The sequence below is a fragment of the Heterocephalus glaber genome, unplaced genomic scaffold, assembly GCF_053883595.1.
Source record: "Heterocephalus glaber isolate CG9 unplaced genomic scaffold, H.glaber_assembly_v1.0 deba00001523, whole genome shotgun sequence".
Classification (NCBI taxonomy): domain Eukaryota; kingdom Metazoa; phylum Chordata; class Mammalia; order Rodentia; family Bathyergidae; genus Heterocephalus; species Heterocephalus glaber.
The window spans coordinates 1,706,389-1,732,275 of record NW_028258327.1 but is presented as its reverse complement, the minus strand read 5'-3'; the positions used below and the strand labels follow the sequence as shown (position 1 = coordinate 1,732,275).

Sequence of the window (25,887 nt, the reverse complement as noted above, 5' to 3'; positions counted from 1 at the left end):
TTTCCATTTTTTCCATTTCAGATGCCTATTTTTGAATTGGATCTTTATATTTGGGGGGGTCTGATCTTTTTGAGTTCTTTATATATTCTAGATGTTACACCGAGCGAGAGAGAACCAACCAGAGACCGATATTAAATCCACACAGGAGTTTATTATCCGGCTCCCCTACCCCGGATGATCAAGTTGGTGCCCGCCCGCGCGCTCCCCGCCCGCGCGCTCCCCGCCCGCGCGCTCCCCGCCCGCGCGCTCCCCGCCCGCGCGCTCCCCGCCCGCGCGCTCCCCGCCCGCGCGCTCCCCGCCCGCGCGCTCCCCGCCCGCGCGCTCCCCGCCCGCGCGCTCCCCGCCCGCGCGCTCCCCGCCCGCGCGCTCCCCGCCCGCGCGCTCGCCTGAGCCGTTGAGGCCGGGAGGCGGGGGGCGTTGGCCGCGCAGGGGGACGTTGGCTGCGCGGAGGGAGGAGGAGCGCGGGCCCGAGTCAAGGCGCACGCAGCTCTAGGTGAGGCTACCCTGGCGGCGCATGGACTGGGCCAGACCTCAGCGGGACAGGGCTTGGTGCAGCCTGGGTCCAGCGAGCGGCGGACGCGTGGCCCGAGCCTGCCGGGCGTGAGGGAAGCGGGAGGCGATGACGCAGTCCAGCGAGCGGCGGACGCGTGGCCCGAGCCTGCCGGGCGCTCGGGACCTGTGAGTGAGTGGCGGCGGCCGCCGGGCGTGGGGGAAGCGGGAGGCGATGACGCAGTCCAGCGAGCGGCGGACGCGTGGCCCGAGCCTGCCGGGCGCTCGGGACCTGTGAGTGAGTGGCGGCGGCCGCCTGGCGTGGGGGAAGCGATGACGCAGTCCAGCGAGCGGCGGACGCGTGGCCCGAGCCTGCCGGGCGCTCGGGACCTGTGAGTGAGTGGCGGCGGCCGCCGCGCGTGGGGGAAGCGGGAGGCGATGACGCAGTCCAGCGAGCGGCGGACGCGTGGCCCGAGCCTGCCGGGCGCTCGGGACCTGTGAGTGGCGGCGGCCGCCGCGCGTGGGGGAAGCGGGAGGCGATGACGCAGTCCAGCGAGCGGCGGACGCGTGGCCCGAGCCTGCCGGGCGCTCGGGACCTGTGAGTGAGTGGCGGCGGCCGCCGGGCGTGGGGGAAGCGGGAGGCGATGACGCAGTCCAGCGAGCGGCGGACGCGTGGCCCGAGCCTGCCGGGCGCTCGGGACCTGTGAGTGAGTGGCGGCGGCCGCCTGGCGTGGGGGAAGCGGGAGGCGATGACGCAGTCCAGCGAGCGGCGGACGCGTGGCCCGAGCCTGCCGGGCGCTCGGGACCTGTGAGTGAGTGGCGGCGGCCGCCGCGCGTGGGGGAAGCGGGAGGCGATGACGCAGTCCAGCGAGCGGCGGACGCGTGGCCCGAGCCTGCCGGGCGCTCGGGACCTGTGAGTGAGTGGCGGCGGCCGCCGGGCGTGGGGGAAGCGGGAGGCGATGACGCAGTCCAGCGAGCGGCGGACGCGTGGCCGGAGCCTGCCGGGCGCTCGGGACCTGTGAGTGAGTGGCGGCGGCCGCCGGGCGTGGGGGAAGCGATGACGCAGTCCAGCGAGCGGCGGACGCGTGGCCCGAGCCTGCCGGGCGCTCGGGACCTGTGAGTGAGTGGCGGCGGCCGCCGGGCGTGAGGGAAGCGGGAGGCGATGACGCAGGCCCGGCCCAAGCCGCGGGGTCGCAGTGGCGGGGCCCCGGAGGCTGGGGGCGGGCGGCGGGCGAGGGCCACGGCCGGGAGGAATGGCGGCCGGGATTGGGGGATTCGTGGACAGAGGAGCGAGCGAGCGCGGCCCGGCCTGAGTCACCGAGGTCCCGGACGCGCTCTGGCGGTGGCCAGGCTGCGGTGCGCACGGGGAAAAGGCTCTACTCGTCGAGCTCAGGGCGCCGGCTTGGTGGGGCGGACCAGGCCCTGGGAGGCTGGGCGGAGAGTGGCCGGGCCGGCGCCTCGCCTTGTCCGGCGACCCCGCGGGACGCCCGGCCTCGCTCGCGTTTTCTCCCCCAGCCCGCTCGAGTCGCGCTTGTCGCCGGGGGGGCCGTTTTTTGCCGCCGCACGCGTGCTCTTCGGCAGCCCCGGGCTCGCGCGCTGCCTCCGGCTTTCCGGTCCGCGGCGTTCTGGCTCCCCGCTCGCTTTGTGGTGCTGATGCAGGGCGCTGTTTTGGGGTCACAGTCGTCCTTTCGGGCTGTTCGTTTGGGGACCGGGCCGGCTTGGGCAGGCAGGGAGGGATGGATGCGGTTGCGGTGGCCCCAACCGGACCAAACCCTGGCGCCCGCCAGCGCTTGCAAGTTGATCTGGGCCCGGCGCCGCGACCTCGGCGTGTCCCCGTCTCGCGGGAGCGCGCGACCCGACCCCGGAGGTAACTGGGCGCCCCGCCAGCCTGCAGCGAGTCGGGGTCTCTGAGCTCGGGGGTCGCGTGTCCTGGTTCCCAAGACCAGTGTGGCCCGCAAGCCCTGCGTTTGTCACATGTGCAGTGTGGTGTAGTGTAGACGGAACTAAAGACCGGTATGCTTATGCACATTCCTTGAGATTAATCCACGAATTTAAAAGAGTTATCTCTCCTTCCCCTTTGTAGTTCTGCCAAAGAGATTCCCTTTTCCGATTGGGGTCACTGTTGTTGCTTTTAGTTTGTAGTAGGGGTTGGTGAGTAAGAGTGCAAATACTTAATAGCAGACAACTTATAAGTACTGTATTTATTTCCCCTGGGTAATTGCTGTTTACTGAAGTAGCGTTAAAATAGTCAAAAGTTAAGACAGGTGTAAATCGTCACACGGATTTGATAAGCGTTTAGCAGGGTGGTGGAAGAGGAACTAAGTTCGTTTTTTACTTTAAGCCACGAGGTTCTAGGACCTAAGCATAATTTAGCACCCTGCAGGAGTGAATCCACTCTTAAATTTACCACTTCATTTTTGGGCTGTACTCCAAAAAGTACCGGATTTTCTGAAGTTTATGTATTTTATGGAGCTAAGTATGTGATGTTTAAAAAGTAAATCCAATTTTTATTAAAATTAGGTTATGAGATTTTCTTTGTTTGAAAAGGTTGAGTTCTCAGAGAACTGATTTACTTGAGGATTGTGTTTGCTGCTTTCCAGTGAACTAGTTGCATCACATTTCAAATTCCGAAGCATGCAAACGAGACTGGCTTGCTTTTAACTCTATCATGCCCATTTTTGGAGGTTTCAGGAGAGTGCTCATTAAGCTTGAGAGGTATGGGTGAATTGCTTTCTAAAAATGTTAAACTTTTTTCCCCTGTTGGCATATTTAAAAACTAGTTTGCAAAAAGCACAAAACAGCAACTTTAGATATCCTCGGGGTTTTATTTGGTTTGGTTTGTTTACAGGACGCACACCCTCTTGCCTGCTGGAAAAGCACTCTACCACTGAGCTACATTGTCATACATTTTCAGATTTTATTTTGAGACAGGGAGTTGCTAAGTTGCCCAGGCTGGCCTGGAACTTGTGCTCCTCCTGTTTTAGCCTCTCAAGTAGGCTGGGATTTCAGGCGTGCATTACTATGCCTGGCTAGGGCTTTTCAGCAGTTTATAAAATCCACCCTCCCTCCCTGAGAACTGCTTGCTGAGGGCCTTGTATGCCTGCCTCCTGTTCCTGATTGGTATCCTTAGACCTTGTGCAGCCCCCTTTGCTCCTCCCTTTCAGCTGTGATTCACTTAGTCTTGATTCTCACTCAGTGCAGCCTTATTTCATACGGGTTACAGACAGAATTTATCGAGGACGGGTATTTTTTTTCTATCCCCAATGTAACATAGAACTTGGTCATTGTGATACCTCAGTTATGGTTGGAATAAATGAATTTTGTGGAATAATTCAAACTTAATCCCAGTGTTAGACCACTTGCCCTAATTTTGGTTATGGTAAGTATAACCACTGTACCTAAAGTGGTTAAGAGTGCAAGTTTTACGATGATTATTATTACTACTATGTTATGTGCACCTTGTAAGTAAAATTTGTCATCTTTTTCATGCCTCATTTACCATACCCCTTTCCCCTAGTATCTAGTTTCAGGGCCCTAACAGAAGAATACTCGGATTTTGTTTAGCTGTGGAAATCCAAAAAAGTGTCAAGAAAACAGAACTAGTTTAAAGGTGTAGATTTTTAAACTTCTTGTGTTTGTTTTCAAACAAGATTGCCTCCCCACCCTAAATATCACCACTTTACCCTTTTTGGGGGGCACCGGGGAATCAAACTCGGGTCCTTGTGCTTGTGAGCCCGGTGGTGGAACCACTGAGCTAAATCCCCAGCCACGCCACTTTACCTTTGAGGTGAAGCTGTTCAGTAGTGGGACTCTTCCCTTTGGGAAGGAAAAGGAGGCGAGTCCAGGTGTGACAAGACCAAGGAGGAGAAGTCTCAGGGCTACAAGAGTCTTTTCACTCCCAGTGTACCCAGGGGCAGAGATGGTGTGCCTTCCTCTCATCATAGAAAATTAAAATGAGCATAAGTTAAATTGAGGAGTTGGTACTTGGCATTCTTTACCTTCAAAAAATGAAGCCCCTAAAACTTAGGTTTTTGTGTTTGTGTTTGTATTCCTTGCAGTTTCAGCCCTCCATAGATTCCAAAATATGGCCTTGCTGTCTGTCCTTAGCAGTGGAGTCAGTCTGGGATGAAGTGAAGTTTTATGGAGACCATTGACTTCATTTTGAACTTATCATTGACATATGTCTGCAGAGAAGGGTGTTAAAACCATTATTTAAGGGCCAGTTGTAAGTTCACCTTGCCATTTTAAAGTCATCTTGTAGTTTATCGGTAAGGTGCACACACCTTTTTGTTTTGCTCAAAATGAAAACATGGGCATTACATGAAGAATAAATCAAATTTGGAAAAAAACTTTGTGTATTCTGTTACTGAAGACTATGATTTGTACATTTACTAATACACAGTACAGATACAACATTTTATGGCTTACTTTTTTTTATTCACACATGTTTTCTAGCTTCTCAAAAAGCTGTAGAGGCATTTTTGCTTAGATTGGGGACTTTTTTTTTTGCTTTTGTGACATGTAGTCTAGTTTGAGCTTAACTTTTCTGGGCTTGTATCTCCTCGTTTGTGAAATGAGGTAGTTTTTAACTGATACTGTTCAGCACATTCACGAAGGGGCCATAATTTCTGTGTATCTGCCTGGGGGCCTCCTCTGAACCACTAGTGGTACATGCATGACTGTCCCATCGGGTGGCATAGTCATGCATGTGCCACCTGTGTGGTTCAAGTTGGCGGGTATGTGTTAAGATCTCTTAGGCCCTTAGAGTGTGTAGATTCCGAGGGCATGTCATAACTTTTAGTTTTTTTATACCAAGACATTTATTGGTACATTTTAGGCATATAAAATGATAACATTCATCGTAGTGAGCTTGCACCTGTACATGATGGATCCCTCCTCTTTTCCTCTTCTTCCCTTCAAGCCCACTCCCCCCATGTACAAATGTAGGGGACAGCGGAAGGGGACGTTACCAGAACCTCTGCAGTGAGTCCTGGTCTCCTGCGAGCCACGGCAGCACACGGCGAATTACAGGAAAGGTAGAAAAATGAGACTGAGAAGAAGCTGTGCTTTGGGTCTGATCAGTGCTGCTCTGGGCGGCAAAGACAAAAGCCCCCACCTTACCACACCTTTTATTCAGTATCTGGTAACAAATGACTTGCAGAGAGTTCAATAGTTCACATTGGGATAAACAAGGTGTAACAGAAGGCTTGCAGAGAGTTCAGTACATCTCTGGCAAACAAGATGTTAACAGTCCAAGAACAATGAGGAACTGAGCAGATGTTTGTTTTCCCAGGATGTTTCTTGTCCTGGAGAATCACAGCATCACAGGATCACTGAAGTCTCCCTTGTGACCGGAGGCCAAACTGGAGTTATTCTGTAGCTGGGCTGTAGGCAAGAGAACTAGGCTAACCAAATGATTTTTCCCTAGAATTATGTAGCATTGCTCCCAAATACAAAAGTTTTGTTTCCATTCTTTCCTTCTGTTTTCACTTTTTTACTTATCCCTTCTTTCCTTTCTCCCTACATCCTCCCTTGTTCCCCTTCCCATTTGAACATTTTCTTCCCATTTCCCAATTTCTATTGTACATAAGTCCTTATTTCCACTTTCAGTTTTTCACACCAGAGAAACAATGCAGTATTTAAACGTGTATGTCTGATTTATTTCACGTAAGAGTAATGTCATAACTTTTTAACATGAACAAGCACAGTGTGGAAAAAACTACCTATGGAACATAGCGTAGCATATCAGTGGGTTTTTATGATTGATTGTTTTTGTTTTTTGGAGACAGGGTCTCATTGTGCAGCCCAGGCTGATTGTTCTGCTTCTGCCTTCCAAGTGCTGGGATCCCAGATGCGCACTGCCAACCCCTGGCTTCACATTCACATTTTGCAAGCAGGGTTTTAAAACTGAAGTTTGATAGTCATTTTAATTTTTCCTTTGGAAGCTTAGACCAGGCAAGCACAGTTCTGCCCTCCCTGGCTTCCCTTCCACCTTTCAACGTGATTGCAGACCCGCTGGCCTCTTCTCCTTTTCCCCTTCCTGTCACCTGCAGCTCAGGTGTCACCATGTCTAGAAAGCTGGTGCTGCTGTCCCGCTTGGGTTAGGAGTCTTCCAGGTTCCTGTGATGTCCTGCCTAGGGCACAGTCTCCATGCTCAACCTTCTGATTGTTTGTAGTTTCACCACTACAGTGACCTGAAGAATAGAGAGTGTGTGGCAGGTGTCTGGCTCCAGGTCCTAGCACATGGTTCACATCTGCATCAAACACATCAGCGTACATGGGAGCATGCGCGTGTATACACACATGCCTGAAATCTTTACAGAGATCTGTGAAATGTACCTCCATTCAGCACTTCTCATAGAGCAGAAAAGGAGCCCAGGCTTCTGTCTTGGTTAGTGGCAGGGCTAGTAAGGTAAGGAAGCCCAAGTCAGATAGAACAAGACAGAGTAACCCCAGAGCTTGAGTTTTTAAGCCAGTGCTCCACTGAAGTGATTTGTATGAAGATAGATGAGCAGGAGAGGTTAACATGAAAATTCTTTAAGAATTGATATCTGATAATTATGACAGAATTCGTCCTGCAGAACTATGACTGACTTCTAAGAATGAGCTTATTCTTCTCTTTTAGTAAACATGGAAGGAGAGTAATTAGGCCCTGATGGCATGGACAAGAACAGTTCTGGAACTTTGCCGCCATTGTTAAATTGGGTGTGATGTTATGACTCATTGGCCTTACAGAAATTTGTAAAACTGTTAAGACTGCTCAAATCCATCAAGCTGCTATTATTTTTTGGGGGGGGTGGTGGTGGTGGTACTGGGGATCGAACTCAGATCCTTGCGCTTGCGCAGCAGGCGGGGAAACCACTGAGCTAAATCCCCGGCCCCCAAGCTGCTATTATTTACAAAGACCTGTGCAAGTAAATACTTTAGAAAACAGATTGTATGAAATGGGTGCTGCCATTTAAAAAATGTACGAAGGATATATACATGGGTCAAAGCATTTAAAATGGTCAAATATGGGGATTTAGCTCAGTGGTGCTAGCACCTGCCTCGCAAGCGCAAGGTCCCAAGTTTGATCCCCAGTACCACCCCCCCCATAGTCAAATGGTTATAATTTTAAGGTGGTGAACTTAGGTGCTTTTATAAAGATTTGTTTGGTTGGGCTGGGGATTTAGCTCAGTGGTTTCGCTGCCTGCTGCGCAAGCGCAAGGACCTGAGTTTGATCCCCGGTACCAAAAAAAAAAAAAGATTTCTTTGGTTACTTGAGAATAATAAAAATCATGTACGGTAAAATCCTATAAAGAGAATTAAAAGACAAATGGCAAACAGAAAAATACTGTAATTTACAAGCAGAATTACTTTTTGTGCCATAAAGAGGGCTTGTAAACCAATCAAAAAAAGCCCCCATAGAAAAAAGCAGGCAAACTGATTTTTTTTTTCAAACTGATTTATACAAGGAGCAGGTAACATGAAAAAATTGAAATTTCACTAACAGTATTTCCAGAAATGCAAATCTGTGATATACTTTTTTTTTCAACTTTTAGCATAAATTAAGAGTAAACTATTTCTGTTGAGAATATGGAGAAATGAGCCCACTCATTGCTAGAAAGGGTATAATTTAATATGATTTTTTTCATGAGCAAAATATGTAACAAAAACGTACAAAATAATGTATGTACTTTGACATAGCTAATCTACTTCTAAGGATTTAAGAAAATATAAAAAGTAGGTTAATAAATCAGCTTGAATATGGTGTTGCCTAGACCCCCTATTATGTGCATTTTTCACTTTGGGGCTATTTTAGTTTGGGGCAATTATTTCAGCATTGTTTAGATAAATCTTTGCTTTTCTGTAACACTGTATTTAATGAGTAGTATTAAGCGGCAGAAACACTATAAAACAACATGTGATGTATAAAATAGTTTTTGGGACTGAGTATATGCATCTTTAGAAAAGGTAATAAACTAAAATGTGATTATCTTTGAATAGTGGGATCACGGGTTAATTTTAGTTTACTTTGTTGGGATTTTGTTTTGTTTTTTCTGATTTCTACAGTGTACATACGTTTATGATACAGTGGATAAGTGCTGGGCATTGAATCAGGGTCTTGCACCTGCTAGGCAAGCGCCCCCCACACACACCCCTGCCACAGTGCCACTAGTGGGCTAATATATAAAAACAAAAATTGCAAGAAATTAGAAGCAGAGGATCCATTTGCAAGGAAGAAGATTCTGCTTGTTTAACACCGAAAAGCATGTACATCACTTGATAAATGCTTTGCCTGAAGCTCCCTTCCAGGTGTGCACAGAGTTCAAAGCCTGACTTGGTGACCTTCATTTCTGGTGCTTAGGTTCTCCTCCGTCAATCTTACCATTCATATTATAATCCCTTTTTTAATCATAGTGTAATCTTCCTTATACTATAATCCTTCAGATACTTCAGGTCCCTTCCACCAAATTGTCTTAATCTCTTGAAAGTCATTTCCATTTTCATATTTTGTATTTACTTGAAACAAGATTGGGGGTCTGGGGATTTAGCTCAGTGGTTCCACTGCTTGCCTCCCAAGCACAAGGTCTGGAGTTTGATCCCCGGTACCAAAAAAAAAAAAAGATTAGGTACTGAGGCATTGCCTTCAGGATGGAAGTTTCTGGGGTTTTTGGTGCAATTGTGAACTTTCTCTTCTTTTTGCTTAGTTCATAACTCCTAGTGACAGTACATACATTTTAATTGAAAATTTCATATCATTATGTTTAACAGTGTAAGTCTGCTAAAAAATAGAAAAAATAGATTACTTTTGACAGTTTATGCTGTAGCTTGGTAAATTGAGATTACTGTCAGTTATTTTTTTTTTTTGTACTGGGGCTCGAACTCGGGTCCTTGCGCTTGGGCAGCAGGCGGTGAAACCACTGAGCTAAATCCCTGGCCCACTATCAGTTATTTAAGAAAAGTATCCTAAATGACATGTTAACTGATACCACTGGAATTATGAAAAGATAGGTGTATGGGCATGTGCCACCAAATGTGCGTGCGGTGGGGGGTGCCTTTACAGAAATTAATTATATGGTATTCTAACTGAAATAGTTCAGAAGATGGAAAAGGGTCAGAAGCACGGATATCCATTCTGTGGGATGGAAGGAAGCTTGCTCTGGTGTGGCTGCAAGAAAGGAGGTTTGGAATCCTGCTCAGATCAGACACCTCAGTCCTAAGAGGAACCCCAGGAGTAGATGCTGAGGCCAGGCCATTTCCGCTTCCAAACCCCAAACCTGTCTGTGGGAGGCAAGAGATTTTGGTTGGGGGAGGGTGGGAACGTCCAGAGTGATTTCTGACATGTCTTATTTGCAGGTTCATGTTACAGGTAATACTAACACTTAGTGTTCAGCACTGAGTACAGCACATGGTGAAGGCCTGCTGAACATTCTGTTTTGTGACCTAGTCACTGCTGGCCCTCAGCTTTCTGCTTCTTGGAGGTACCTCACATTGGACAGAGGTCTTTGTTTTCATTAGAAGTAGACCTTGAAGGCCAGCACAGGAATGTATAACATCAGTCACCAGATGGTACTGAAATTCTAGTATCTTCTATTTGACACAGTGATGAAAGGTGACCTGGGCTTGATGTAGAGAGTGGGTCACTACCAACAAGGGACCCAAGGAGGGGAAGCCTAGGGGTGCAGAAGCCTGGCTAAGTTGATTGAGCAGTTTTTTTTGGGGGGGGGTACCAGGGATTGAACTCGGGTCCTTGCGCTTGCGCAGCAGGCAGCAAAACCACTGAGCTAAATCCCCGGCCCCTGATTGAGCAGTTTGGCTGTGTAAACTCTTGGTGGTAGCTTTGTACATGTTCTGGACATCTTGTCCATATTCTTGCTCAGTAAGATACCAAATCTTATTAGCTCTTTTTTCATACCTTCCTGGTTGACCCTATGTCCTCAGCATTCCTTGTGTGATCCAGGATCTCCTGTGGCTCCCCCACTGCAACATCTCCAAGCCAGATCTGGGAGCACCAGGACGAGGTGGGTAGGCTCTGCTCCCAGCTGGCAGCCTTCTCCAGGGTAATCCCTGTTCATCCTTACATGCTTGTAAACAACACCTAAATGTGTAAGTGTGTGCAATACTTTCTCTTTTTTTTCTTTTTTTGGTACTGGGGATCGAACTCGGGACCTTACACTTGGGAGCCAGGCGCTGGAACCACTGAGCTAAATCCCCGGCCTCTGTCTTCTTTTTAGCTGGCTCTACTTTACTTAATTGAAAATCGCTGGATGTTGGTTCCAGGTATTTCTCATGGTGATGTTCTTCAAACTGAGATTATGATTTCAAGCCATAAAATTAAGTTTCAGTAATGAAGCAGCCAATTTGTAGAAGTTGTTAACTTTGTGATTTTACAATAATTATAACTGCTGAAATTTTCTTTTAATAAGGCTGATTATGGAAAATGTTGATCAAAGAATATTATAACCAACCGTATGTTACACTAACAGTTTGTTTTTAAATTCAAAAGTATGATATTGTGTAAGATGAATGTGCACTCTGCTTTTTATGGTAAGTATGAGTGTATATGTGAATGTGTGTAATTATGACAGTAGATTCCCTTAATATAGTAGTTATTGGGGAAATAACTTTAAAAAGCATCCTGATGATTCCTTTGGCAGCAGTGAATGAAACTACAGTTTTGTTTTATGGTACCTGGGGATTGAACCTAGGTCCTCATGCATCCTAGACAAGAGCTCCACCACTGAGCTACATCTCTAGCCCCTCTTTTCAGTTTTTTTTTTTTTTTTTTTTTGGTACCGGGGATCGAACTCCAGTCCTTGCACTTGTGCAGTAGGCGGCGAAACCACTGAGCTAAATCCCTGGCCCCCTCTTTTCAGTTTTTGAGACAAGGTCTTGCTAAATTGCCCAAACTGGCCTCCAACACACAATCCTTCTGGCTAAGGTCTGTGCCACTATGCAAGCCTGAAATTTTACTTTGAAAAGAGGATATTTTCTCTCAAAATGGAGAGGACGATTTGATAGTCTGCTATACACTGAAGTGAGTATATGGCTACTCTGTGGTATGAGATAATGAAAAATAAAAGTCTGAAAATGTCCTCTATTTCACTGCATTAAGATTTTTCAGAAGTGTATTTTTTTTGCAGTTCTGATGAGTAAATTTTAGAAAATTGAATAATGTTCCAAGTCTTCTGATGTGTCTGTTAGATATGATTTTTTTCCACTGTACTGGGGATTGAACCCAAGGTCTTCACACTGAGCTACATCCCCAGCCCTTTTTCAAATTTTTTATTTTTGAGATAGTCTCAATAAGTTGCCTGGACTGGTCTTGAACTTGTGATCCTCCTGCCTCAGCCTCCAGAGTGCTGGGGTTTTAGGCATGCACCACCACATACAGCAAGATAGGAGTTCTTGGTCCCGTGAAACAGAAAAGTCTGGATTTGATTATTTTAATGTTACTACTTTACCTTTTAAAAAATATTAACTATTTTTAACTGGGAACATGGATGGTGGTTTTCAAAGTAAGCTACTTGCAGCACGAGCTCAAAAGCCCTCCTTAAGAAAACACACAAGTTAGTGAAGGAAGTTTTGTGAAATCAAGGACCCCTGAGCCTTTTATCAGTGCAGTGCCAGCCCGGAGCTGAGCAGTAAGGACTGTGGTATAGTGCAGTGACAGAAATCAGAAACATCTCAAAATGTGGGGTTTTCATTCTGCTTTTTTAAAATACAGATTTTGACTATTGTAGAGCTGTCAAGGCACTGCTTTCCAGTGACCCAGTCATGCTGCCCTTGTAGTTCCTGGCTCCTGGGGAGGCTGAGGAAGAAGATAGCTTGAATCCAGGAGTGTGAGGCCAGCCTGGTCAATGTAGGGGCACCCCATCTTATAAAAACAGCAACCAAAAAAGAAAAAACTACCACCTTTCTTGGGATTGATATAAACGAATTGTGCAGGCTGTGAGGGAAATTCACTAAGTTTTTCTACTAAGAAAAAAGGCCCATCTTGAGTTTGGTAGTTCAGTAAAAAACCCAAGCAAGTCCACAATGTTGAAGGGCTTACCTCTGTTTCAGGACCAGCTTGTAAAAAGTGGCTGTACAGGGTTTACCAGATTTTCTCCTTTGTAGTAGATGTGGTTAGATTGTGGGAAGCAAGATTCCAAGAAAAAAAAAAAAAGCTGCCTCAGAAGAGCAGCCCTTCCTGAGCTCAGGAGACACAGTCACATCATCTCTTCAGAGACTGCACCAGCAACCTGAGAGGGGCACCCTTGACTTCTCAGGGCCTTCTGTAGGGTGGAGACAATGGTAGATTGTCTTCAGATCAAGCAAAAACCATAAAAGCTCCAAATCAAATAGAGAATCGGAGACCTGTCTATCCTTTTCAACCAGTTTATAGTGAAGTGGGGCCTATGTTTGAATGTTCACCTAACTAGAAAGTTGCAAATCAGAATTTTGGAATTTAAATTTATCTTAGTACAAAGAAAAGAAATGGAAAGGGTTTTTTTGTTTTGTTTTTCTGATTTTCTTTTGGTACTGGGGATTGAACTCAGGACCTTGCGCTTGCGAGGCAGGTGACAGAACCACTGAGCTAAATCCCAGGCCCTTTTTGTTTTGTTTTTAATGCAGCCTTGTTAAGAGAATCAATAGCTTTGTGCTCTTTTCATGATGTGCTGATTGCAGGGATAGTTTTGAAGCACCCACCAGCTATGGGCAGACTGGCCACCGTGCACAAGGGACATTTGGAAACACATCCACTGGACTGTGGAACCATGAGTTGAAGTGGAGTTTGTTGAGTAGCCACAGCATTTGTGCATCCTGGCCATCACAGCCCATGAGCACACAGCTCACTGGGAGAGGGAGGGACCCAAGAGGCTCGCTAATGGGGTGTGTGACACAGTTGTACCATCTCTGTGGGGCTTCCTCTTGCTGGAAGTGCATGTCTGATACTACCCTCAGTGACCTGAAGTGGACCACTCCCTGCCCCCATGCATCCTGGTCATCACAAGAATACACGGCCGTGTGTGTGTGTGTGTGTGTGTGTGTGTGTGTGTGTGTCTGTCCATGTGTGTCTGTGTTAGCCTGCATTCTGAATGCTCTGTGTGGCAGGGAGAAGCAAGAGTGGTGTCTCCACACTGGCGCCTGTCACCATCTTCTGTTGCTGCTGCTTCAGAGTAGATTCTGGACAGCAGAAGTTGGGTAGGATAGATGGGAAACTTTCAAGCTGGCATTGAAGCGTGCTATTCAAACAAAATAGAGTGCAGATGCATGTGAATTTTAAGATGGAATGATGTTTCCAAGAAAATGTGAAGTTTATCTGCTGCCTGGGCTGGACCCCCAGGTCTGCCAGGATACAGACACCCCCTCTCCTACCGATGGGGATACTTGGTGGGAATTTTGGAGAACGACTGCCTTGTCTCATCCATTAACTAGAGGCATTGAGACATTTTCAAGCAACATGAATGTACTTCGTTTGGCTTTAAAAATACTATTATTGTCCCTGCTACTACAGATAATGAAATATAAACACAGAAGTTGAGAAATCTGCCCAGGCCTACAGTGGTAGTAGGTTGTGGACCTAGAATTTAGAAGTCCCATAGACATGCATTTATACATTACCTATTTCAAATATAAAATGTGATGCAAATATATGGTGATTGTTTGAAGTTTTAAAATGTCTTACAGTAAACAACTATTTACATAGCCACTAATTCCCCTCAGAGTACTTCTCTCACTCTAGACACACTTAATCATTCTCACTGTGTTCTGAAGCAGTTCTGGGAGTCCTTTAGTGAGTGTCTTTATGAGGTATGATCAAAAATATAGTGAATTCTGAGTGCCATCCAATGGAAAGGCCTAGAAACATCACAGTGTGTCCTCATCCACCTTATTCACTTGATCTGGCACTGTGTGACTTCTGGCTCTTTCCCAAAGTCAAAATGACCGTGAAAGGTAAGTGTCTTGAATCAGTTCAGAATATCCAGGTAACCATGACAGTGCAGTTAAACTCACCGTATTTTTTTTACCTTGTGGTCTTGTCATTGTGATGTCAGTTAGTGCCCCTTGAGTCATTTCTGTAGTAAGGGGTGTTTTGTAGGATAACCCAACACACACAGATATAACTGAGTAGTATAGGCTGAGCATCCTTAATGTGAAAATCTGATATCTTAAATACTCTTTAAAATCTACCTGGGTGTGGGTTTGCATGGCTGTGGAGGCTGAGGCAGGAGGATCTCAAGTTCAAGTCCAGCCTGAACAACTTAGTGAAACCCGGTCTCAGATTTTTTTTTTTAAATTTTTTTTTAAAGGGCTTGGGATATAACTCAGTTCAAATGCTGTCCATTCACTCACCACAACAAACAAAAATCATAAGTATTGGAAACTTTTTGAGGACCAGCATTAATTGAAGGTTCTATACCTGACTCCATGTGACTTGTCACAGTTAAAAATATGTATTAAAAACACCATACAAAATTACCTTTGAGGGCCAGGGATTTAGCTTAGTGGTGCCACCACCTGCCTCAAAAACCCAAGGTCTTGAGTTCGATCCCTGGTACCAAAATAAGAAAGAAAGAAAGTACAACAAAATTACCTTTGGCTTGTGTGTAAAATGTCTTTTTTTTTTGGCTATAATTCTTTTTTTATTAAGTTTGTTGGTACATTTCAGGTATACATTATGATCACATTCATCATTGGGATTTTGTACCTGTACATGATATATCTTGGTTCTTGTTTTTTCCCATTCCTCTTCCCTCCTCTCCACCCCTTCCTATTTACAAAAGCTTTGTTTCCATTTTTTCTTCTTTTTTCATTTTTTCTTTCCCTTCTTTCCTTTCCCCCACTCCCCCTCCCTAGTTTCTCATGCCCTTTGAACCTTTTCTTGCTATTTCACATCACCTATTATACATTTTGGTCCACATTTACACTTTGTTTCTCACACCAGAGCAACAATTTCGTATTTACACATGTGTGTCCTATTTATTTTACTCAAGAGTGTGGCCTCAAGCTGCATCCATTTAGCTGTAAATGTCTCTAGTGTATCATTCTTTATGGCCAGGTAGCACTCCATTTTGTAACAAAACAAAACAAAAAACACATTTTCTTTATCCAGTCACCAGTTGATGGGGATTTGGACTGTTTCCAAGCTTTAGCTATTACAAACTGTGCCACTATAAACATGAGTGTGCATATATCACTGTGGTATGATGTTTTTAATTCTTTTGGGAAGATACCCAGCAGGGGAATAGGTGGGTCGAATGGGACTTCTAACCCTAGTTTTTTGAGGAATCTCCACATTGATTGCCACAATGGTTGCACCAGTCTACACTCTCACCAACAGTGGAGAAGGTTTCCTTTCTCCCCATAGCCCAGCCATCATTTGTTATTGGTTTAAATCTTGATAACAGCCATTCTTTCTGGGGTGATGTGGAATCTCAGCTTTGCTTTCATTTGCATCTCTCAAATGAGGAGTGATTTGGAACTTTTTTTCATATGTTTATTTGCTGCTTCTACTTCTTTGAGAAATATCTGTTCATTTCTGATGCCCATTTTTGGATGGGTCTTTATATTTGGGGGGGGGTCTGATTTTTTAAAGTTTATATTCTAGATAGTAGACTTTTGTCTGAGGAACAGCTGGTAAATTTTTTTTCCCACATTGTAGGTTTCTCTTCATTCTGTTGGTGGTTCCTCTTGCTGTGCAGAAGCTTTTTAGTAAGATGAGATCCCAGTTGTTGATTCTTTGTGCTAGTTCCCACACGAATGAGGTTTTGTTCATAAAGTCTTTTCCTACCCAAGTGTCTTCAAGAATTCTATGTAGCCTGCCTTCTAGCAGGTTTAGTGTTTCTGTTTTAAGATTTAGATCATTGCTCCATTTCGATTTTAGTTTAGTGCATGGTGGGAGATATGGGTCTAGTTTTTTTGTTTGTTTGTTTTCAGTACCAGGGATCGAACTCAAGACCTTGGGCTTTCGAGGCAGGCACCGGAACCACTGAGCTAAACCCCTCACCCTGGGTCTAGTTTTAATCTTTTTTAGTTGAGACCCAGTTTTTCCAGCACCATTTATTAAAGAGGCTTTTCTCCCAGTGAGGGTGTTTGGCTCCTTTGTCAAAAATGAGGTGGCTGAGTATGTCTTGAGCTGTTTCTATAAATGTTATAGTTCTGACCCAAGCAATATCCAGGAAAAATATGAGAAAGTGAAAAAAATGGAAACAAAGTCTTTGCAGATAAGGAAGGGTAGAGGGGGTGAAGGGAGGGCAGGGGAAGGGGGAAAAAATAAGAACCAAGATACTCATGTAATGGTACAAGATCCCAATGATGAATGTAACTATTTTATACCTAAAATGTACCAATAAACTTAATGGGGAAAAAAAATTCTTAGTTAAGCTAGTTTATTTGGGCAAACTGTTCAGTCTCTAGAACGCCTATCAACTATAATGTGCTTAGGATTTTTGGCACATTTTTGCTTCCTAAAGCATTTCATACCAGCAATGCTTGGAGCACCCTGTGTGGAGGTCACATGGTAATTGAATCAGGAAGAATATAGATGTTGACTAAATTAAATTTCAGTTCTGAATTGAATAATTTTAAGGCTTTGAGTGCTTGTGAAAAGATTTTCAGGATTTAAGAGGAACTTCTATTGATTATTCAGGTACCAGGTCTAAGAGAACAAAAACTCTGGTTTCCTGAGAAGTTTGTAGGAGAAAATTCCGTACTTGATAATATCTGATACTTCTTGTAATTGTAAAATTGGAATGAGTTACATTGGGGTGTGCAAATAGTTACATAATTAGAAGACCCAAAGATTGATCACAAGGAGACCACTGTATTCATTTAGGGAAAGTTTAAGGCTCTACTGATTCTAGGGCTCTACTTTTTTATTAGGTTTTTTGAGATAGTGTCTCTGTAAGTAGTTCAGGCTGGCCTGGAACTTGGCATCCATCCTCTTGCCTCAGCCTTCCAAGTGCTGGGATTACAGGCCTGCACCACCACATCTGGCTACTCTACCAGTTTTTAGAAACCAAGAGAGACAGAGATAACTCTGAAGCTCGTGCCCTACCCATGGTGGTGGGTGTTTGTCTTGTCTCTTGAGGAAACCCTCGGTTTGATAGTTGTGTCTTGTTAGAGTAATTATATTTCTCAAACTTCTTATGCAATGTGTGCATCTTCCCAGTAGTAGTACTGTTCTGGAAAATAGAAAATAAAATGACATGAGCTTTGGTTTGATTTTTTAAAGTATCCCCTGAGATTCAAATGTGTCCCTAAATTATGTGGTGTATGTAACCCCCCAGTATCTGTAGTACACCTGCATCATGCCAGGGTGCTGTGTGGGGTGCTAAGGATTCAGCTGTGAATAGGTGTAGAAGCTCAGCCACAGGAGAGGGGCTGCAGGTGACAAGGGTCACTTTTCCTTAAATCTCCCAAGTCAGAGAGAAGGATTTTCTGTTTACAAAGAATAACCTGCATTGATAAATTTTGTTTTTGTAACAAGTAGGAACATAAAACCTACTTAATAAAACACTTACTATTTAAGTAATTAGTAAGAAAACCTAATTTTGAATTACATATGGAAAATAAACACATTTAATATTAAGTACTACGTTTTTGTTTACTGATTTTCTACCTTATAAAATAGTAGTGTGTTTGATTAAGTACAGTATAAAAATCAAAAGTGAACTTCTAGGCAGGTGCCACAGTACAAACCCATAATCCTAGAACTCTGGGAGGCTGGTGAGTTCAAGCCCAGTGCAGACAACTTAGTGACTTTGCGAGACCCTGTCTCCGAATAAAATTTTTTAAGTCTGGGGATGTATCTCAGTGCAAAGGTTCTAGGTTCAATCCCCAGTACTTAAAAAAAAAAAAAGCTTTATTTTTTTAAAGAAAGTTTTACATATCTTAATAATTGTTCAGCATTCTAAAAATGTCCTTGTATTCAGTAGGTTTTACTCATTGATTAAGGTCATGCAAATTAATTAGTATCAGCTCCCACCACTCCAGTTTTTAGAAGGAGAAAAGCTACCTGATCATCCTGCTCGGCTTCATCCATATTGCAAAGGGTAAGTGTGGCGCCGGCCTGGCACGTGCTGCCTGCTTTGTGTCCGCCTCATGGGGCGTGGGTTCCAATCCCCAAGCGCTGTGCTGTGGCATTGCGTTTGCCCTGAGGAAATTTGGAAGGGGCGCAGCCAGTCCCCGAGGAACTCGGGCAGAGCCAGGTGCGCACGGTTGTGACTGGGCAGAAGCTCTTGGTTCTCATTGGTTTGTGCAGCTACATTCCCGAGTGCTAAGTGTGGGGGATGAGTCCACCCTGGTCCAGGGGAGGGTGCCGAGCATCCTGTGCTGAACCCTGGCCCTGGCCATGCATCTCCACCACGTACCTAGAGTGTCCTTGGGGTTCTTGGTGGTGTGGCAGCTCCAAGTGATTCTCTCAAAGATCCTGGGGGCTGCTTGGCTTTAGGCCCAGTGGCAGCCCCAGGAGCCCCCCAGGAGGGTCTGTCCCCCCAGGATGGCATCTGTCCTTGGGCATAGGCACCAGGCCCGGAGGCATGCTCCTGTGCAGGGGGAGAAACCCTGCTCTCGCTTCTATACATGGAAGTGAAAGATTAGGTGGGGTTGAAAACCTTTAAGCCCTGCTGCCGAGACACCTGCCATCAACACAGAGGCCCAGCAGTCTGGACAGACCCCGCGTGGTTATGTGCTGTGTTGCCAGCAAATTGTGTAGGTCTCTGCGGCTTTTCCCCTGGCTGCCTTGCCCTGCGGGTGCTGGGACAGCTGGTGGGAGAGTGAGTCCCATGTGGCCTGTGCAGCACCCACATTCTCAGTCAGCATGGAACAGTGTGGGTGGGCATTGCAGAGTGTCTGTGAGGACATTCTCACATACACACCCCCACCATGTATGAAGCTCCTCCTTTTCCACTGCCATGTAGTATTCCAGTGTGAGGGTGTGCACAGTCACTAGGCAGTCTCCCCCCCTCTCCAGGTGGCCACAGCCCGGGAACACAGCCTGGGTGCCGAATGTGCTCACAGGGGAAGTGGCCAGGAGCGTGGTGGGTTGTGGGCTGCACACTCAGCCAGTGGCCCTGGTGTCCAGTTGGCTTGTTAACCAGGATGCAGCAAGGAGGTGGGCAGGGGACACTGGCACAGCCTGTCACGTTCCTGGGGGCGGCAGTGCCCTGTGGTTGGTCACGTGGCGCAGATGAGAAGGGGGAGCTGCACCATGGTGGGTGGGAGAGCTGGGGCTCAGGTGGGCCCGGTGTCCCTTCCTGCCCTCCTGCTGGTCAAGTCCAAGCCCCTGCAAGGCCCCTCAAGGCCCAGGCTCTGTGCAGCCCACCCCCTTGTGCGCTCACCCTGAGGAATGGCCGAGTGTGGCCTCCCACTGGCTCCTGTGTCCATGGCCAGCCTCTCCCTTGGCCATCCTTCCTCTGGGGCACTCTTGGATAGCCCCAGCCTGAGGGGAAGGCTCGTGCAGCTCTCAGGGCAGGTGGCTGTGTAGGCCCCTGGCCTCGTTGTCATTGTTGAAGGATGGTCTCGCCCCCCCCCACCAATTCCTGGGTGACTGCACAGTGGCCCAGGTGAGCCCAGAGCCTCATCCCGAGAGCCACTGCTCACCCAGGCACCTGACCTCCCCACCAGAGCCATTGCCTCCTTCGAAAGCACCCACCTGGATGTGGGGAACATCGTGCTGGCCTTGTACAGTGGGCTCTTCACCTATGGTGGATGGTAGGTCCTGGAAAGCCTGGGGCCCTGAGATGTCCAGAAATCCCAAATCTCCATACCATGCTGGAGAAGTGTGGGATAGAGCCAAGAGGCCTCAGAGGAAGCTGAGAGGGGCCCGGCCACTTGGTGCATGGCCTGCAGGTCAGCCTGGGGACCAGCCTGGGGACCAGCCGGGAGCCCTCGGGATGGCTGCATGGGGACAGAAGTGCTACAGGGTGGGCAGGTGGGGAAGATGTAGAGGTGGGCATCAGGATGCCAGAGCAGACACAGGCTCGAGAGCTGTACTGTCCCTGCAGCCGCTCTCTGTACCACTCCCTGGTGGCCTCTGACCCCGGGGATTTGGAAGCCAGCTCCAACCTTCCGTGCTCAATGGGGTTGTGCATGGGGCAGGGCCGGGCAGCTGTGGCTCCATGTCCATCCCAGGGACAGAGCAGCCTGGTGGGCACAGTGGGGCACCAGCCCCTTCCCTAATGCCCCAGGGAGTAATGTCTAACAAAGCCCTGGCCTGGGTTCTAGGAATTACCTGAATTTCATCACAGAGGAGATGGTCAATCCCTACAGATATGTGTAGCTCGATGCTGCCCTCCCTTCCACGTGATGCTGCTGGGCTCAGCTTGCAGTCTGGGAACCTGGACAAGACACTGGGGGTGGGACAGCATGCTCATGTGTGGTGGTCCCGGGGGCTCCACACGCGGTGGGAGGCCTGGAGGGCCCAGCTGTGGCTCCCAGAACCCAAGGCAGCTCTGAGATGGGGCGGGTGGGGACATTCAGACCAGGTGGCCCAGCGCTCCCCACCCTGTCACCACACAGGATTCTCAGTTGTCAGGCGCCGTGCAGCCGGCATTGCTGAGGGGCCACCCTGGCTCGGCAGCTGCCCACTCTGGGTGTGAGCACCTCATGTGCCTAAGAATGAGGGCTCAGATAGTGGGGCACAGTGAGCGGTGGGCTGGACCTTTGTCCCGGCTGCCCTCTGACCCACATCCCTCCCCATGGTGCCCAGAAACCTGCCACTGGCCATCATCATCTCATGGCCCATCGTCACCGTGGTGTACGTGCTGATGAACCTGGCCTACTTCACCCTGTCCACAGAGCAGATGCTGTCATCCGAGGCCTTGGCCATGGTAAGGCCCCAGGGTCCAGGCCTCACTCCTGTCCCGAGGGCTGGCTCCTTGTCCTCAGTCTCCTGAAGGTGACCACAGAAGGCTGTGCCAGACAGTGGGAGGTGCAGGGCACCCTTGCCTGGCTGCCGCTGAAGTCCTGCTTGGGCAGCACCCGGATGGTTGATGAGTCAGCACACTCCAGTGTCCTGGCCATGTCCAGGGCCCGGGGTCCCCCTCGGACCTCCAGGGCTCAGGAGGGGCGGCTTCGTGTTTGTCAGCGGTGGGGCAGCTACGGCTGAGTCCTGGGGCAGCATGGCCAGGCCTCTGCAGCCCAGGGCTCTGCCGCAGCCCCCCACTCCGGGCTAGCACTCAAGTCACCTTTAGCAAGTGGACTTCGTGTCCACTGCCCACCAAGACCAGGCCAAGGAGGGCAGAGCCTCATCCCTGACAACCCTCCGCTCTCAGTGGCTGGAGGACACCAAGTGCAGTGAAGGTGATTGAGGAGCCTGCTGCAGGTCCCCAAGTGCCCCAAACCAGGTCACAGGTGGAGCTGCTGGATGGGCCATGGGGCTGCTGCTGCCTGGGCGGGGCTCACATGGCTCTGTCCCCAGGACTTCCGCAACTACCACCTGGGAGTCATGTCCTGCATCATCTCAGTCTTCATGGGCTTGTCCTGCTTCGGCTTGGTCAACTGGGTTCCTGTTCACGTCCTTGAGGTGAGCTCCCTGGGTCCCCCGGTCCTGCAGCCTCTGCTCCACCTCGCTGCCCGTGCTTTGAGAGCTGTCAGTTGTCACCAGGCTCAGTTGGTGGCACAGGAAGCAGGACCCATGCCTCTGCAGACTCTGAGGGTGGGGTGGTGTTGAGGGGCCCCTGGGCTCCCTGCCGCCCAGCAGGTGTGGTCTCAGCCCCTTGACATGGCAGGTGGGGCTGACCACTGCTGCTGTGTCCACAGGCTGTTCTTCATGGGGTCCTGGGAGGTCCACCTGCCCTCAGATCTCTCCGTGATCCACCCAGACCTCCTGATGCCCATGCCATCCCTCGTGTTCACAGTGAGCCTCCTGAGGGCCCGTGTGCACACGTAGTTCTTGCACACTTACACCCACAGCACGCTGCCTGGGGGGTGACCATGGCTCCAGCACCGCAGGAGCCGTCACGCGCTGTGCAGGCTGGGATGCCAGATGCTGGAGCCTAAGTCTGTGCCCACGCTGACTGCACAGCTGTGGACAGTTCAGGCTTCCCAGTGGGGGCCCGGCTGGGCCCAGCTTCAGTTGGCCTGGGGCTCAGGAGGCTGTGCTGGCGATGGCTGAGGGCGCTGCCTTCTCACTCCATGCTGAGACCCCAGTGCAGCCCACCGGCCCACTCCCAGAGCGCCTCCTCCTCCTCCTCCTCCTCCAGGCCCAGGCTCCTTGCCCCCACCTCTCTCTTCCACCCTCCTAAACCTTGCGTGCTGTCCATTGGTTTCCTTTTCGAGACCATTTTCGGTGTCTAGGTGCCCACCGCCCCCTACCAGGGCTCACCTGCCCGTCTCTGCTTCCAGTGCATCATGACCCTGCTCTACTAACGCCTTTTCCAACGACATCTTCTCTGTCATCAACTTATTCAGCTTCTTCAACTGGCTGTGCATGGCGCTGGTGATCATCGGCATGATCTGGCTCCCCTTCAAGAAGCCCTAGCTGGAGCGGCCCATGAAGGTGTGGCTGGCCTGGGTCCCCTGCAGCAGCAGGCAGCACGGAGCATACTGGGATCCTGGGGCCAGATGGCCTCTCAAACCTGGGTTGTGCAGTCTTTCTCTAGCGAGGACGGGGAGATGGTGCTTGAAAGCACATTAGACTGTGGGGTCCATTAGCCTAGCTAACGGGGGTGGCTGGCTGGCGGCTGGCAGCTCCTGTCACCCTTCGGCACAAGGCCTCCTCCCTGTCCTCCACTAGTGCGACAGGAGAGCCTGGTTCAAGGGTGTGAGCAGGTGACTTGATGTCCCGGGCCCCACTCCCTGCCTTCTGAGCATGGGCCAGGGCTGGGTATCATGAGCTTTCAGGTGGCTGTCAGTGTGAGGCCCCAGGGAGAGCCTGAGGGCGCCCGGCACATCTGGCAGTGCCCACCTTCATGGGGACCAAGGGCTTGGGAGCAGATACCAGTGGAAGGCACTGCCACACCACCATGCTGCCCACAGTGAGGGCACCCTTGGGCGCTTCCCCTGGGAACCTGGGCCCCAAACCCCAGTTTTCTCCCAGGTGGACTCAGGCCAGGCAGGGCAGCATAGTCCCACAGCCCCCCAGCCCATCCGTTCCATCAGCCCCCTGTGCTGAGGCTGGGGGAGCCATGCAGGGCATGGTCTCGCCTTCCGCTGGTCACAGCCGCTGTCCTGGGGGCACTGGAGGACAGGCAGCAGGGCGCTGAGCGGCCAGGGGACGGGGCTCCTGTGGGGCTGACACCTCGCCTTCCTGCACAGGTGAGCCTGGCACTGCCGATGTTCTTCACCCTGGCCTGCCTGTTCCTCATTGCCGTGTCCTTCTGGAAGATGCCAGTGGAGTGCACCATTGTCTTCACCATCATCCTCAGCGGGCTGCCTGTTCACTTCTTTGGGGTCTGGTGGAAGAACAAGCCCAAGTGGCTCCTGCAGGGGATCTGTGAGTGTCGGGGACCTCGTCCCCACCCAGCGCCGCTTTGTTCTACTTGCTCTACTACTGAGCCGCACCCCAGCCCTCTTAGGGTTTCACACAGGAGATTCCTGCTGGGACTGTGACTTTCACCTAATAAGACTTATAATCCCCGAAGAAGACAAATTGGGGTGCAGGGCAAGAAGGCAGGATCCTCTGCAGAGGCCAGGCAAGGTCCTCATAGCTCCTGTTTCTCACGACACCCCAAGAGCAGAGCAATAGGAAAGTTGTTCCTCAGCACAGCGGCCTGACCTTATTCATGAACCCTTTCTGGCCTCAGCAGGGACCTGCCAGGTTCCACGTGGCCTCAGCTGAGGCTCTGCTGCCTGCCATTTGGGGGCCCTGAGGAGCCTGGGCCTCACTGTGTGAGCATCAATACTTCACCTGGGTGGCCCAAGCTCAGCATGGCACCGGTGGGGACTGTGACCACAGGGCACATGCTACCTCTGCCTAAGGGACCTGGTGCCAGGCGCCTGCTCAGTTCTACTTTCTGCTTCAGCCTAGTCATGCAACTGGGGGGTGGTGACAGGGGTGAGGGGATTCTTTTCAGGTAGTTCCTTTAGAACTGGCCTGCCTCCAAGCCTGCTTTACAAGCACAAGATCCTGAGTTCAATCCCCAGTAAAGGGGGAGGGGAAGAATTGCCATGCCAGTTACACGTACTTCAGGTTCTTCTGGCCTCAAACAAAGAACTGGACAAGCCAAGCCAAAAATGGTGCCAAACGTTTATTTCAAAGATGGAATAAGAACCAAGAGAGATTATGTAAAGGTGCAAATTTCCAATGACGTATGTCATATTGTATACCTAAAATGTACCAATAAAATATGAAAATGTTAAAAAACAAAAAAAAGAGTGAAAGATGGTCTGGGGATTTAGCTCAGTGGTTCCAGCACCTGCCTCGCAAGCCCAAGGTCCTGAGTTCAATCCCCGGTACCTAAAAAAAAAAAAAAAGTGAAAGGTGAAGGAGCAAGGGAAAAACTGACTCTGTAGAGTGAACTTGGGCTGAGCAAAAGAGGAAAGTTGAAAGGGAGCAAAAATAAAGGTACACTCTGGTCTAGAAGACAGGGTGGCTTACTATGAAGATAGATGACAGGGGCTCCTCCTGGTGTCTGTCTTTGTCATCCACATCTCATACTGGGTCCTGCGAATTATTTGGCACCATCCTGGGATCTTGTAGTTGACAGGTCCTGCCTAATTCCCCAATCAGGTTTTTTTTTTCTTCTTCCCAATCAGTTTTGTCATGCCCTAATTCCTATCACAGGATGATGTGATGAAATCCCGAGGCACAGACTTGGCACTCAGGAAATTCCATCAGGATGCCTGTAGTTTTTCGTTCTTGTTTTGGGGTTTTTTGTTTTTGGTTTTGGTTTTCGTTTTTTGAGACAGGGTCTTGTTATGTAGTTCAGCCTAGCTTTGAGCTCACTATGTAGCCCAGGCTGGCCTCGAACTCACGGCAATCCTCCCGTCTCAGCCTCCAGAGCGGTGGGATTACAGGGGTGCACTATGTCCAGTATACCGCTGTGGTTTTTTGTTTTTGTTTTTGTTTTTAACTGGTACTGGGGATCGAACTCGGGTCCTTGAGCTTGCAGGGCAGGCGGCAGAAACCCTGAGCTAAATCCCCAGGCCACCGCTGTGGTCTTGATGACGCTTTTATTTTTCAATATTTATTAATTCATTGGTATAGTCAAGTGATATCTATCATATCTATTCCATCGCTCTATCACGTATTTATATCTATCTCTAATCTATCGTCTGTCCTGGAGATTGACTCACAACATCTCCACTGAGTGGATTCTGCAGCACTTTTTTGTGTTTTGGCAGCTGGAAGTGATGCGCTTTCTGCGCGTCGGCCCCGCCCGTCAAGCCCCCTTTTGGGAGCAGCGCACTGCTCTCCTGTGGTGACTGCCGGAGGTGGGCCGGAAGGGCCAGAAGATGGAGAAAATGGCCGCAACCATGGAGAAG

The 25,887-nt window shown here is 49.0% G+C and overlaps 2 protein-coding genes across 23 annotated transcripts in view; both read left to right on the top strand.

Annotated features, from left to right (window-relative positions):
* The first annotated feature begins 369 nt into the window (after nt 1-369).
* LOC147824933 (large neutral amino acids transporter small subunit 1-like) lies at nt 370-25,887 on the top strand. Of its 12 annotated transcripts, none has more exons than XR_015441505.1 (6): nt 372-1,402; nt 21,170-21,290; nt 21,881-21,985; nt 22,222-22,318; nt 22,759-22,960; nt 23,719-23,896. XR_015441505.1 is itself a non-coding variant. In XM_087187914.1 (6 exons), the coding sequence occupies exons 1-6, from the start codon at nt 1,344-1,346 to the stop codon at nt 25,754-25,756; spliced, it is 561 nt and encodes a 186-aa protein (XP_087044040.1). In that variant the 5' UTR covers nt 382-1,343; the 3' UTR covers nt 25,757-25,887. The 12 variants fall into 12 exon arrangements, 5 of the variants coding, with proteins under 5 accessions (XP_087044041.1, XP_087044042.1, XP_087044038.1 ...); XR_015441507.1 differs by having other exon boundaries at nt 373-1,402; nt 22,873-22,960; nt 23,719-24,923; XR_015441506.1 differs by having other exon boundaries at nt 373-1,402; nt 22,807-22,960.
* LOC106008750 (uncharacterized) overlaps nt 25,702-25,887 on the top strand; it is a 94,661-nt gene continuing 94,475 nt past the window's right edge. For all 11 annotated transcript variants that reach the window (XR_015441495.1, XR_015441503.1, XR_015441502.1 and 8 more), the window contains exon 1: nt 25,702-25,887. The gene's annotated coding sequence lies outside the window, so the exon portion shown is untranslated.

Bases quoted from the DNA above. Each gene is read 5' to 3' on its own strand.
- LOC147824933 (XM_087187912.1), top strand. From the start codon at position 1,344: ATGACGCAGTCCAGCGAGCGGCGGACGCGTGGCCCGAGCCTGCCGGGC. The intron at 1,403-21,169 runs GTGAGTGAGTGG...CATGGTGCCCAG, and splicing joins CTGCCGGGCGCTCGGGACCT to AAACCTGCCACTGGCCATCA. The intron at 22,963-23,718 runs GTGGCTGGCCTG...CTTCCTGCACAG, and splicing joins CTGGAGCGGCCCATGAAGGT to GTGAGCCTGGCACTGCCGAT.